The sequence below is a fragment of the Protomyctophum bolini genome (genome assembly GCF_963924005.1).
Source record: "Protomyctophum bolini genome assembly, chromosome: 13".
NCBI lineage: Eukaryota > Metazoa > Chordata > Actinopteri > Myctophiformes > Myctophidae > Protomyctophum > Protomyctophum bolini.
In genome coordinates this window covers 30,279,016-30,292,820 of record NC_137874.1, presented here as the reverse complement: position 1 = coordinate 30,292,820, position 13,805 = coordinate 30,279,016, and the positions used below count along the sequence as shown (strand labels likewise).

The 13,805-nt window shown below is 41.7% G+C and overlaps 2 protein-coding genes across 3 annotated transcripts; both read right to left on the bottom strand.

The window, feature by feature from the left end:
- Positions 1–212: 212 nt before the first annotated feature.
- Positions 213–9,092, bottom strand: chek1 (checkpoint kinase 1; the record flags this gene model as incomplete). Of its 2 annotated transcripts, XM_080780019.1 has the most annotated exons (14): positions 213–614; positions 1,552–1,653; positions 2,797–2,928; positions 3,276–3,444; positions 3,855–3,936; positions 4,123–4,218; positions 4,344–4,448; positions 5,073–5,261; positions 6,783–6,852; positions 7,122–7,186; positions 7,595–7,703; positions 7,888–8,002; positions 8,627–8,692; positions 8,967–9,092. In XM_080780019.1, 13 exons carry the CDS (start codon positions 8,689–8,691, stop codon positions 519–521), a joined length of 1,395 nt encoding a protein of 464 aa, XP_080636145.1. In that variant the 3' UTR covers positions 213–518. The 2 variants fall into 2 exon arrangements, with proteins under 2 accessions (XP_080636145.1, XP_080636144.1); XM_080780018.1 differs by lacking the exon at positions 8,967–9,092 and having other exon boundaries at positions 8,627–8,706.
- Positions 9,093–9,413: 321 nt separating this feature from the next.
- ndor1 (NADPH dependent diflavin oxidoreductase 1) lies at positions 9,414–12,302 on the bottom strand. Its single transcript, XM_080779815.1, has one exon. The coding sequence runs from the start codon at positions 12,166–12,168 to the stop codon at positions 10,387–10,389; it is 1,782 nt and encodes a 593-aa protein (XP_080635941.1). The 5' UTR covers positions 12,169–12,302; the 3' UTR covers positions 9,414–10,386.
- Positions 12,303–13,805: the final 1,503 nt, after the last annotated feature.

Here is a 13,805-nt window from a genome sequence, read left to right as displayed (position 1 = left end):
GCTACATGTGGTTAAAATGTTGTTACATCATTCTGAACACAGTTACAAATCCTCCAGTTTTATTTTCATCCTGTCCAAATTGGATGTGTGTCATAATTGTCTTTCAAAATAAAACACTGAAATAAGTGAGCCATGCATTTCTACATGAAACGGAGTATGTGTTATTTTCTTAATGTTGCTTTTCGGACAAAAAATATTTGAAAAGGTGCATCTTCTTGCAGCAATTTATTATTCTCGACTCTCAACTCAAACATATTTAGAACACACTTATCTTCTCAAAGAAGCAACACAAATATATTATGAATGCATACACTGTCTTATGCAAATACATAAATTCAAACCAACACACTGGAAAAACTAAAATATGGCACAACAGACCAAGGTATTTAAAATGATAAAAGGTATTTTCAGAAGTTCAGAAGTTAACTATGTACATGTTTATCTCCAACGCCCTGTAATAGACGGGTTCTGTTCTGTCCTTCCCCTGGTTTTACATAAAGAGGCATGTTCAAAAGCAATCATGTGGCAGGGAGCTGGACCTTCTGGCTGCTGATGATGTCACCAAGCTTCTGTTTGATCTTCAAGAAGTGGCGCTTAAACTCAAGACCGTCGCCCTGTAAACCATACACAAGACGACACGGGGTTGGTGACTGACTATCTCCGTCTAGCTAAAGAGCACACTCACACATAATAACAAGAGTAAGGAACAAGCTCTCGCAACACTGACAAACTGAAGCTCCCTTTTAACGAACATGGGTTTCAGATAGTGTTGTGGTTGGTTAGAGTGTCCACCCTAAGATTGGGAGGTCTGGATTAAATCCCCGCCGTGGCATACCAATGACTAGAGAAAATGGAAACCGGAGTAAGTCCCTGCGACATGCTAGCATCATGGCTGGGGGATGTACAGTACATCAAGCCGTCTCACACTATAGGAACAGGAGATAGACTCCTGCCCTATGGGCCACATGGCTTGGTATATGGACTTTTCGGCGTTCAGTTTTAGGTTTATTTTGTGCACAGCACACATGATGTAATTTTCCTTGGCTGTGAGAAATTGTATGCGTGAGCTAAACATAATGGCTCAACGGGTATGAAGAAAGTTCCACATTTTGTGGTCATCTAAGTTAGTCGTATATATATTGAATATTACTTAAATCAATATGTTTCTTTGTCGATGAACAGGACAACTGGTGACTTGTGACCCAAATGAGGGCTCTGTTACACTGGTAGAGGACCATGGTTTTAAGGATAAAACATGCAGAGACAAGGACACACTTTAACAATTACGTTTAAGTTATTTCCAGCCTTAACCACATGGTGGCAATGTTGCATAATACTTTTGCCTCACTTTGAACTTTGGTAGGTTCATTCAAGAGACACCAGCCTAGTCATTCATTTGTTTTTTCCTGTTGGATTCCTACCCATTAGTCCAGGGTTCGTATCCATTTTATAACGTTACATTCAAACACCAGTTGGGGTTTAAGCACATTAGCTATATAAATGTATAAAGCTTTTTCCCTTCCAGTGCTAACCTTGTTTGCTTCTACCCACCTTAGACAGCCTGAAGTCCACCAGAACTCTCTGATCCATCTCCAGCAGATGGACTTTGAAGATTAGCTTGCTGTTGCGTTTGTCATATGTGCTCACGGTTACCTGGTGGGTGGAGGTGGGGGAGGGCAATTATATAGGGATAAGCAATATGAATTATATCACGATTATTTAAAACTTTTGCCTTGACTAACGATTATATGAACATTAAAAAAAGTCAGTTACTGCTTCAAAATATCTGTTTTGATATATTTTTGGTTAATTGCCCAGACCTACCATTAAAGTCATTTTACAATAACTCTACTGTAGCAGATAAATACAAAACAAATGCAAATACTCAAAAAGAAAGCAAACAAAGAGCAGGCAAAATTAAATAAAGATTTAAAGTAACAATAATAATAACAATCAGCATAGCAATAATTACTGGGAATGCAAATAGAGTATGTAGAATAGATGTATATTCAAATATCTTGAGTTTAATTTTAAAAAAGTATATTTTGAAGTACAGTATAAGCTATAAGTGAAGTATACGTATGAAGTATAAGCTCATGATCATGTGTAATAGATAGCCGATAGTAGTGATACAACTGGGAAACCACTGGCGAACATTTCCATTTTATTTTAACACCGTTGGCCTTGTGGTCTCTGTCCATGAGATGATTGGCACAGTTTAAATACAGTTGTGCTACATATTTGATGCAGTTGCAGGCTCATAATGTGCACCTTTGGTATAAATAGATTACGCTACAGTTAACCCCCAAACACCCATCCATAGGTTCAAGAAATGTGTCTGCACATTGCTTATGTGAAAATGAGCGATGTGTGTAAACATTAACTTGTGTGAAAACATGAGAATGAGATGAACTCAGACAGAGTAGAGGTTGAGAGTGATTGAACCGAGTTGCTGAGTTTCTAAGGAAGCCAGATACAGAGAGATTTATAGATAGATATTCTGTAATAAGATTGCAATAACACCAGTGTTGAACTAAAACTATGATGGAAAATCAGGCATTACGATGCCATCAAGGCCTGCCAAAATATATTTTAGTAAAAAAAACAATCACCTGTAGATTAAAAAATAATAAAATATATTTAGTCAACCTAAAACTAGACTAAAATTATCAGATGACAAAAATGTGACTAAAACAAAACTTTAGTCAAAATACTATGACAAACTAAATGAAAATGTGCTGTCAAAATCAACACTGAATCAGACAGAATGTCTGCGCAGATGTCAGACGAACGCACCTGGTTGGCACAAGTGTGTTTGAAGGTGAGCCCCAGACCAAGGCAGGCATCTCTCAGGGCACAGAAAGTGCCATCTGGGTCCAGAGTGGTGAAGAACCTCGTCATCCTCCGCACCAACCTCTGCCACGGTGTCTAGACAAGGATGGACCAGGAAGACTTTCAATGCAGGTACTACGTACTGCAATACGGCTGCTGCCACCCAAAATTACTTTCACTTATCGATCGATCATTTCTTAACCCTCAGGGCTCTATAATAGTGAGTTTTCAGTTTTCACTCTACATTAAATATCCTGAAATGCATCTGTCCGTCAAAAACACAACATTAACTTTAATATATGGAACATATTCAGATTTTGGTGGAGTTTTGGTGGAGAATGTAACTTACCGTACCGGTAATACATTTTCTGTCAATCGATCAATTGGTTTCAACCCTATTTCAAGCTGCTTTGTGTAATACAAATAGAGATTACTGTATTTACCTGGCTGGCTCCTGGTGTACCCAGTAGCTGGCTACCCAGCAGCATGTGTTCTGGCTTGGATGGCTGGGAAAAGGAGACCTCCGCTTCCCTAAGGCACACTGTGGTCTCCCATGTACTGCTGCCTGGGGGAGGATCAGGCTGGGAGCTGGAGAACTGCATCCTGTCATCACTGTGGAAAGACACAACCATGACATCTAACCTGACCAAGTACGTTTTACATACAAAGAAAATATCATCGTTGTTGGGCAGAAAACCTGAATTTCCAGTTTTTTTTTCATAAATGTATTTTACTACTGGTTGTTATGACAGTGTCAAAAGTAAATAATCTAAATATTGAACCAATCAAAAGTACAAGAGCTGGTGATTTAATAACTACTTTGGATCCAATGGAAAACAGATGGTGTGGGTGCTCTCATCTGTCATATTGAAGAAAAAGAAAGGATAGGTATACATAGCCTCCTCTAGAGTGTATGCATAGTCTTTGCAATGTACTTTTGACTGATTATAGCAATAGTGTCTTAGGGATCGCGTGATAAGAATCGAGAAATACATCCACACACAAAGCCCAAAAGCTCTGACCTGCTGGTTCGAGATATTTGTCCTGAATCGGATTTAAGGAATTTGTGTGCAGGTCCGTGGGAATGAGACTGTCGGTTTCCACCTAACAGAGCAGAACAGTGAATATATTGTACATTCAATACAACATCAAATTATCGGACTACTAATGTCTATCCTAGCGCTGTTTGTAGTCATTGCAAACAATCTACTGTATGAAAGGTTTATTATTACATTTTTAAAATGTGTTAAGAGTTAATGATGGGGGAACAGTTTCAAAAGCTATGCTTACCTGCTTTATAGGTTTGAGTGAACCAACGGTCTTTCTTTAAGTCCAGGATTGATAGGCGTCCCTCTGGACTAGCCAACAATAATTTAGACAACAGACCTATAGAGAAACAACTGATCATTATATTTAAACATGCCATGATGAACACACCAAGTGTGTGGATGTTTTTTTGTTTTTGTTTCGTCTCATCAAGAAGGGACATGGGGACATGTTTTAGGTCTTACTAAGTGGCGTTGGTGGGATCTTTTTCCAAGGTGGCAAGTAGGTTTTCTTCTGGAGCCAATCTGCATACTCTTGACAGCTGTCACTGGGCTGGTCCCATGGCAACTCTGAAAGAAGCAAAGGACATGAGGCCGAGTCTGAGAACACTCTGGTTAAAGGGATAAATTCATCATTGAATCTGGATATAACCAATTGTAAATAGTGGCAGATGTATTAGCACAGACTAGCCTATGTAAGAAATTAAGTAGCCTTGGTAAACCGATGGTTCCCAATCCAAAGCCATGCCCAGAAGTCAGGAGCCCTCCGTTTCCGTAGTGTGAGGCAGCTTGATGTATAGGAACATTCCCTGGACATGATGCTAGTATGGAAGGCATTGGTCACCCTGGGCAAGACCTACGCTGTAGAGGCTATCATTTGTTTGGGCGGAAGTTGCGGGATTATAGCGGAAGTATCGCCCAAGGAAATGACGTTGATGCTTTACAAATCAGTTTACATTCTCTGCGAATGAAACAAGTGTTGTGATTGGTCGGGAGAAAATAAACCTGACAGATTTCAGAGGATTGCACCCCAACCTCCCAGTCTCAGGGCAAACAGTGGCACTGTTAGAGTGCCACTGAGCTGGTACAGAATAGTCCATGTATCATGTATGTACTATGTGAACATTTTAAACTGTCAGATACCGTATGTTGATGTTATGATGAACAACGAAAAGGCTTTCTCTTCATTCCTACCTCCGGCAAGCATGGCTGTGAGAACTATCCCACAGGCCCATACGTCTGCAGGCTGGGCTCTGAACTCTGTTTGGCTGAGAAGTTCTGGGGCCACGTAGGGAAGTGTTCCACAGAGCCTGGTGAGAAGGCGCTCACGGCCTTTGTGACGAAACATAGTGGCCAAGCCGAAATCCGTCAGCTTCAGGTTATCTTCACGTAAGAAACACAGTGAAGCGTTAATAAACAGGACTCACAAATAGACCAAGAAGACTCATAGATAAATAACAGCACCATAGGCAAGCAAATAAATCATTCAAAAATTAAGCTTTTAGTGTGCCGTAAATGTATTCTGAAGTTCTGCTGTTGTACAGACTACATTGCGGTAGTACAAGGAACAGCGAGACACTTTCATCAAATACAATACTGAAACGCAACTCACCATCATATGAAATTTTAACTGGCCTGGTCTCCTTATTTGGGCATGCCTCACCAGGAACTCCATATGGGGACAGTGCCGACCGATTACATGCTTCTCAGCGTCAAATTCGCGATCAGTAGAGGTCGCCCCTGTACATGCGCGTGCGAAATTTGCCGGGTTTGTGCGTTTCTTTGGCGTTATGTGGATATCTTTGGCCTTTCTCGTCCAAACAATAAGCATTTGCTTCAACATCTGACAACATAGTTACATAGGTAGTTTAGTTAATTTCATATCATTCTCTTCACTCTCTTTTGAGTGCCAGGTATTATTTAATTCATCCACCAATGTATTCCAGTGTTTTTTTGGTCAGCGAGCGATCGATGCTTGCAGAATGTCAACATGTGGACGAATGTCTTTATTCCACCGAGAAAATACATTTTATAAATGCGATCATCGGTTGTTTAGTTGTGGGCTGTTGAAGAAAATCTCGTTTTGAACAAAGAAAACTGGGAGAAGTGGCAGTGAGGAGTCCTTCTGTATTAATTTACCTCTGAACAGAGGTTACCTCCCAACCACCGGTACGGGGATAGGGAATTCCAAGTTTTCCCGACCATGAATTTATAACCTTGCATCACCAGGACGCCACCATGCGAGGCGCCCACCAGAGATTTTATTTTATTTGTGTTTTTTTTAGTGATACAGAGCCCCTACCCCTAGCCGACCTGGTGCCCTAGGCTGGAACTGTTCCGCATGACCGACCGGCCAGGCCTGCATGAAAGAGACAAAGACAAACATACAGGCACAACGGGTATTGCATAACCAGGTGGGGCATGCATTCGCGACTTGCGTGGTCCCAGAGTAGGCGGGAATATTCAGAGAAAGGAAAAAGAGCAATATACACATTCCCTCACTGTAGGAGCTGATCTATAATAGGCCATCACATCATGTATGTGCCATCATGCCATGTCTAATATTCCTGTTAGTGTGCTTTGTCACCCCCTACAGACATGGCAGAGAGGACATAAATTACCTGGCCATCAGAGGGCCAGGTGTTGTTGATTGGAGGTTCACAGTTTTTTACGTCTGGTTTTTGTTCAACACCTCCTTCTATTCTCAGTTACAGTTATATGCTAAAAGTATATTTATTTTTTGTTTTCAACTTGGATCAAATAAACCTTTTGAGTTCAACTTCAACTCTACGTCTGGACATTCCTCATTTCCCTTTTTTGGTTAAGTTTGCTGCACAAAGCCAGTCAGTTAGAAAAAGGTACTCTCAGTCAACCACCACAAGGACAAAAGGTCTCTACACTCACCTTTGTCATCCAGCAATATGTTCTCAGGCTTTATGTCTCTGTGTGTGATCCCAATACTGTGGAGGTACTCCTGTAATGGGTTGAAAAACAAAACATGTGCATCATGAAATGTGGAGGTGATCTGCACCGACATGCATTCCCCTACAACAGCTGAAAGTTGCCTGGAAACTTTGGGAAGGGGACATCTGGATTCTAGACTGTTAATTTTCCAATTTCCATTTCAATTAGATTGTTTTCTTTTGGGTTTTTTTTCATTTTCGGTGACCCTGATCTGGAGAAGAAGCATGAAAATGGATGAATGACGTCTGTTGGTCATTCATCTGAAAGACAGACACTCACCACGGCTGCAATCAGCTGCAGGAAAAGCCTGTGCGCTTCTTGCTCTTCCATGCCCACATCAGGTTCTAACATGGAAAAAGATCACACCCGTGTGAAGTGAGGGGCGCTCTTATCATTATACATCATCATACATCATCTCATAAACAACTGAATTTATGTGTTCGGTTAGCCGATTTGCTCATCTACATACAGTATGACATAAACGTTCCCTTGTAAAAGGCCTGTTGTGTACATTCCAAAGGCTATAATGGCTGAAGGCATACAGTATTTATAACATGTGTGATAGTGTTGCACATTTAGAGCAAACTGTGTGTGTGTGTGTGTGTGTGTGTGTGTGTGTGAGTGAGTGAGTGAGTGAGAAAACATGGTTGGGTGAGTGACTGAACCATTTTTTGAAGGACTAAAGTATGGCCATTGCAGTTACATATCGGCAGACTAACTGAGTTACCAGGACAGCCTGGGGACTATCTCACCTATCCGGTCAAACAACTCTCCTCCACTGCAGTACTCCAAGAAGAGATAGACGGTCAGACCCTCTTTTCGATGTCCAAAGAAGCGCACAATATTGGCATGGTTGAGTGCCTATTGAGCAGAGCTGGATGTTACATCAATTGACCACAGACAAGTAGAATTTATGATCCACTGACAGTAATTGCACTTAGTTACTTAATTACATGCTAACGTACAAACATACAGTATATAAAAATAAATGTCCTTTTTGGTACATACATTTGCATTTTTGAGACTAGAACCATGCAAGACCAACCTTGTGAATGCAGATCTCCTTCTTCACATTGTCAGCACACTCCTTAGCCTGAGAGGTGTCTATCACTTTTACTGCTACCGCCTCCTCTGTCTGTCTGTTTACCAGCAACCTCACTCTGGTAAAGAGGAATGAGAAAAAAGCATGACAGCAGTGAGAAGAGGATGTCGTGCTGCCTTGGCTACAACATACCAAATAAGCTAGGAGGAGGGAGGGTATAGTGAGAATGAGGTATCCACAATAAATCTGTCAGTCTTTGACACCAAACTGACTAGTTGTCAAGGTCAGAGCTATAATGCTCACTGCTATAACCGTGGTGGTTTCTGTGCTTTTCAAAATAAATCAAATCATCATGCTCCCAGAGATGTTCTGAGTCTGACATTGATTTCGAACCACCCACAATGTATTATTTGGGCTATACTACATTATAATGTAGCATCATGCTTTGTACAATGCCCTGAGTCTGACCTATAGGAATACAATGTCTACAATACCTCGATACAGCAAATTAGTTGCATTATGTTGAAATGCTGTGTGAGAGCATTTCACAGAACGTTTATACCACCAAAACAAAAATGACACCCACAGCACAAATTCCAAAAATACACAGGCTTTTCCACTACGTTAGTACTTTAAAGTTGTTAGTATCATGGTGTGTAAAACGTGACTGAATGACAGACACTGAATTAAAACAGGGAGATTATGTAAATGAAGACAATACAGTCAAAGAATCATAACTTACTCTCCATAGGCTCCCTCTCCTAATGTCTGCACCAGGTCCCAGCCCTGTACGAAAGGCACCGCCATGCTAATATACGACATACAAATACGATTACTTTTCACGTTATAATATGGAAATGCATTTGAATCATAATCGCTAAATTGTGGACTAAAGAAAGAAAACCCCGTAGAAGACTGTACCACTTTCAACCTGGTGTCCCTATTTTGGCCTTGTACTTGTGAAAACATTTTAAAAGGACCGTTGTGAGGTTGTAGTTCGGCTATTTGTAATATTGCTAAACCTTATAACTATATGGAATAAACTCTGAAGTTGTCAAGTCATTGCGGATGCGGTGGTTTACCTGGACGTATTTCACTCGAAACCAGCGGCGAGCAACAGACAGTCAGACAGAAACAGTGACATTTGTTAAGGAATACAGTATGAAGTGAGTTGTTGTCATAAAGTTGGCGCGCTGCTGGCTTCTTTTGACCATTTCCGCCATGCGCATGCGTAGCACCGGCATCGTCACTTCCGCAGATCTAGAGCGGATCTTAGATATCTATGGAGCGGGTGACTCTATAGTAGGCGGGGCTTTAGACCGGATCTGAGCACTGAGCAGTAAATAGACACCAATAACCTTGATCGACACCAGGAAAAAAAGCCTGTTGAATCGAGCCAGAGCAGGTCACGTTACCAGGGGTTTCTTATATATTTAACCATGTGTTAACTTCAAATGTATAAATGTAGCAATGCAATGACTGTACTTTGTATTGCACTTTATTTCAAAATCAAGCATATGCATAACAGGTTGTAGGGTGGATGATTTAATTGTACACACATAATTCACCATACAGTACATGAGGCACCTCAACACCACCAGCACAACCTCTCTGTCAAGTCGAAACCTTGACCACAGAGGCAGTGCAGGTTTCTTGGCAGTTGCCAGGCAACAAGTGGAATCTATTTATATTAAAAAACTACAAGGAATCAATATTATAATGCAGAGTAGGACTGGGCAATAAAATATCAATATCTTGTTAGGAGACTAGATATATGGGATTTTGGATATCACAACATTGTGATATGGCATAAGTGTTATTTTTCCCAGGCTTTAAACGCTCCATTACCATAATGTAATATTCGGAATGCTTGACTTTTATAAGTGTTCTATTATTTTTCCTTTAATGACTTAGTTATTAGTCATTACTGATGGTTATTTATCAAAAAATATCACTGTATATTCTGTGAAAGCAGCAATAGAAGTCATTGCAACAATATTGCCCTACAGAGCAAGAGAAGACTGAGATCTTGTGATCAGTGTAGGCCTGTCACTTATTACATTATCGCCCAATCGCAATTATTTGATAATCGCAATTATTTCAGATAATGATCAATTGTGCATAATTGTGAGAATCATTTCCCTTCATTACTGTATTCATCTGTTGATTTGCGTTGTGACTCGTGAGCTTGTAGATAAGCTATTTGTACTATTTTGTAACATTTCTGTAAGTATAAAATGATTAAATGCATGGCCTGTTTTAACCTTAATACATTCTTTGTATTATGGTTTGGTACTGGTCATTAGCAAGTATCTGCCCTTTTTCTTTACAAAGCCTGAAAGCCAAACCAAAGTGTGTGTGTGTGTGTGTGTGTGTGTGTGTGTGTATATAATATATATTCTTATTTTTTATTTTACAATATTCAATTTCAAAAAACACAATTCAAACATTAATACCAATTAACTGTCAGCTAAAATGTCATGATCGTGACAGCCCTAGTGATCAGGACCAGGTCTCACTCTGGAGTCGACCCGTCTGCTCCATTGTGGTGAGCATCTGGTCTGCCTCTTCCGAAGACAGACCTCCCCCTTGCTTAAATACATCTTGCAGTGCTTCACGCACACTGGCCGGCATCTCTTTGGCACGGCCTGCTATGTAAAAACAGCCACCCCTATTTGCAATCAAGTCCCACAAGAGTTTAGTCTGCTCTTTGACACGGTGCTGCACATAAATCTTGTCCTCCTGGTCTCGCGAGAAGGCAGTGAAGCAGGTCAGATGTCCAGCCTTGGTCGTGTCCTGCCAGTCTGAGTGGAAGAAATAGTCCTTGAACTCAGAGCGAGAGCCAAAGAACAACACATTAGAAGTTTTGTCCTGGGCTACTCTCTCTTGCAAGGCTGATCTAAAGGGTGCAACCCCGGTTCCAGGCCCAACCATGATCACAGGGGTCTCCTGTTTGCGTGGGAAACTAAAAGTTCCCTTCTTAACCCACAAAGGCACATATACTTCCTCATGTGCAGGGTTCAGGGAAGCTAACCAAGTGGAGCAGAGGCCATTACGAGGTTTATGCATCTTGGTTTTGTAGCGTACCACAGCTACTAAGATCTGGATGCGGTTGGGGTGTGCCAGGAGGGAGGAGGCGATGGAGAAGGAGCGTGGCTGGATCTCAGGGACCAGATCCAGGATGTAATCCACCTTCAGTTCTGCTGCAGTGTGAGGGAAGTCCAACAACACTTCTAGGGCAGTGCGTCGCGGCCGTGTGCAATAGTCATGCAGGTCGTCTTGGCCCTGGGCAGTGCTGAACTCAACCAGCTTCTCCTTTTCCAGGTCGTTGGTGGCAAAAGTGGACAGCAGCTCAAAGTAGGAGCGGCGTGGTACAGCAGAAATGTCCAAGTAATGTTTCACCAGGTGTTCAACTGTACAGGGCTGAGGTAACCTAGCTGGAACTGTAGTGTTACTGTCTGTTGCCGTCAGAGTAAACTGGGCATTTGGATCTAATCTTAGCAATTGACAAAATTGTTGTACATCTTCTTGTGTGTTATATGGACGCATCATCACCACATCACCGGCAGCAAACTCAATGTTGGAGCCTGTGATGTCAAACTCAATGTGCCGCACATCTTGGAAGTGGGAGGCATCCGTTACTCTCTGATTGTACAGCATTTTAGCTGGGAAGGAGTGGACTTGTGAAGGCACCATTTGTCGCTTTGGAGACATGTGATCTGGATTTTCTTTTACATCATCTACGAAGTGTAAAATGTACCTTGGAGGGAGTGGTTCATCTTCTCTGAGCGGAATCACATGTCCAAGAGATGGGTACAGAACTAACACTCTCTCCCAAAATGATCTGAGCCATGGGTCAACCACAGCATCTGGTCCCAGGTCATGTTGATCATCTGAAAGTCCAGCTGGCAGCAACATGCTGGCACCCAACTGCGCAAGGCGCTTATGAAGCTTCTTAGCTACAAAATTGAACTTTGGATACGAAGAGTCTCCTAGGCCCAGTACTGCACATTCTAGTTGACACAGAGAGCCAGCAGGCAAAGATTTCCGGAAGAGGAACCTCCAGAAATTATTCATATTGTCAGGAGGGTCTCCTTGGCCAGTGGTGGCGCACACAAAAACAACCAGAGGCTCGGAGATCAGATTAGCTACATTGTAGCTATCCAGCGGTGAAATTTGGACGTGCAGCCGCTTCCTCTGTGCCTGTCTCCCAATGCGATGTGCAGTGTCCTCGGCTGTACCCGTCTGGCTCCCGTAGAGAACTAACAGCGTTGGGATTGACATTTTGACTTTCCTTAATGTCTTCTCCAATCCTTCGTTTTGGTTAGTTCCTTAATTGACTTACATGCGAACTGATCACAGACTTAAATCACGATTAATGTTCAACCATGAGCATACTAGAATGCCGATTCTGAGGGGTCCTACATCGAGTGAAGTAACGTCCACTTTTACTTGCGTCAGCGGTTACGTAACAAGCAACTAGCCAATCCCAGCCCCGTCCGTCCGTCGCCAGAAATCCACAGTACTTGTTTCCTGTTTCCATCTATGGTTTCCATGCGTTTCCATGCTTGTTTCTATCATAGGTTTCTATTTGTAAATTGTATTTACTGTCTCTTGCTCAGACCCGGTCTAGAAACCGCCTACTGTATCCGGCATTTGCAGGATAGGCATATAACTATGGCAACAGGACGTGGGGCTGTTGGGCTACACGTAAGGTTTCCGTTATTCCGTATCCTATACACTCAACAACCTGAAAAGCGAATATAACTCTGATTAATCCCAGTTTTAGAAGATTATTAACAAATAGTAGCGCAGCCAGACAACTATAGTCCACAACCTGCTGAATGCTATATATCTTTAGCAGCAATTTCAAACCAAATGTGCAAAAGAGGGCATGCAATGCATTATATACCTACATAAGAAAGAAAGTCTGTTGTATTCTGTTAAGTTTAGTCTTTATATTTTTGTTTTTTGACCATGTCCTCATTAGGGTTCTGACAGCCACAGTGAAAAAAAACGTTTTCTAAGCCTTGCACCTGGGCTGTGAGCCGGTGTTACAGTTTGACATGTTGCCTGGTTTGTCTGGTTCCCTGGGCTGGCTTTGCGCGTGCATGAGCCGTCTTTCACAGCTGTTTCATGAAGGGGGCGGAGCTATCTTCTATCTTCTCAGAGCTCGGAGCTATCTTCTATCTTCTCATTAAATATCCATCCGATTGTTTGTGGAATCTCACTTGTATGAAACAGTGACAACATGCACTTATAAAACACAGTTAGAATGATGAAAATAAAAAATAAATGAAAATATCTGTGGGATTCGAACCGTCTTTGCAATGAACCAAAATAACCTGGCAAGCTGTGCGCAGCGAATCACACTATGATGCGCTGACAACTGCTGTAGGAAACGATGTAATTGATCCTATGTGTGTCTGTCTGTCCAGGCGTGAACTTGGGAACAGTATAGTCACAGCATGCCATTTCATCTTGTGACTCTGGTTTTTTAACGAATATAACCACTCCGATTGAACTGATCAATGAATAGCTGTAGAAACAAGTCAATGATGTTGGTATAGTCACATCATGAAACACAAAGGGCCGATTCATACTCCTATTTTACGCTGTTTCGGCGCTGTAGTGCCGAAAATGACAATGCAATGGCAAGAGTTTGTTTCACGTGTGACTATACCATATTATATCACAGTCACAAGTTGACATGTTGCACTGCCTGCTAGACAACAGCAGGTGGTGCTGTTTTATGCTCTGCACAGTGTACTCAGTTAAAGTCGTCTCTTCGGTGCTACTGAAATTTTCTGACGAGCCGAAATCATTTTCGGCACTACAGCGCCGAAACAGCGTAAAATAGGAGTATGAATCGGCCCTTTGTGTTTCATGATGTGACTATACCAACATCATTGACTTGTTTC

Coding starts and splice junctions, on each gene's coding strand:
- ndor1 (XM_080779815.1), bottom strand. CDS start 12,168: ATGTCAATCCCAACGCTGTTAGTTCTCTACGGGAGCCAGACGGGTACA.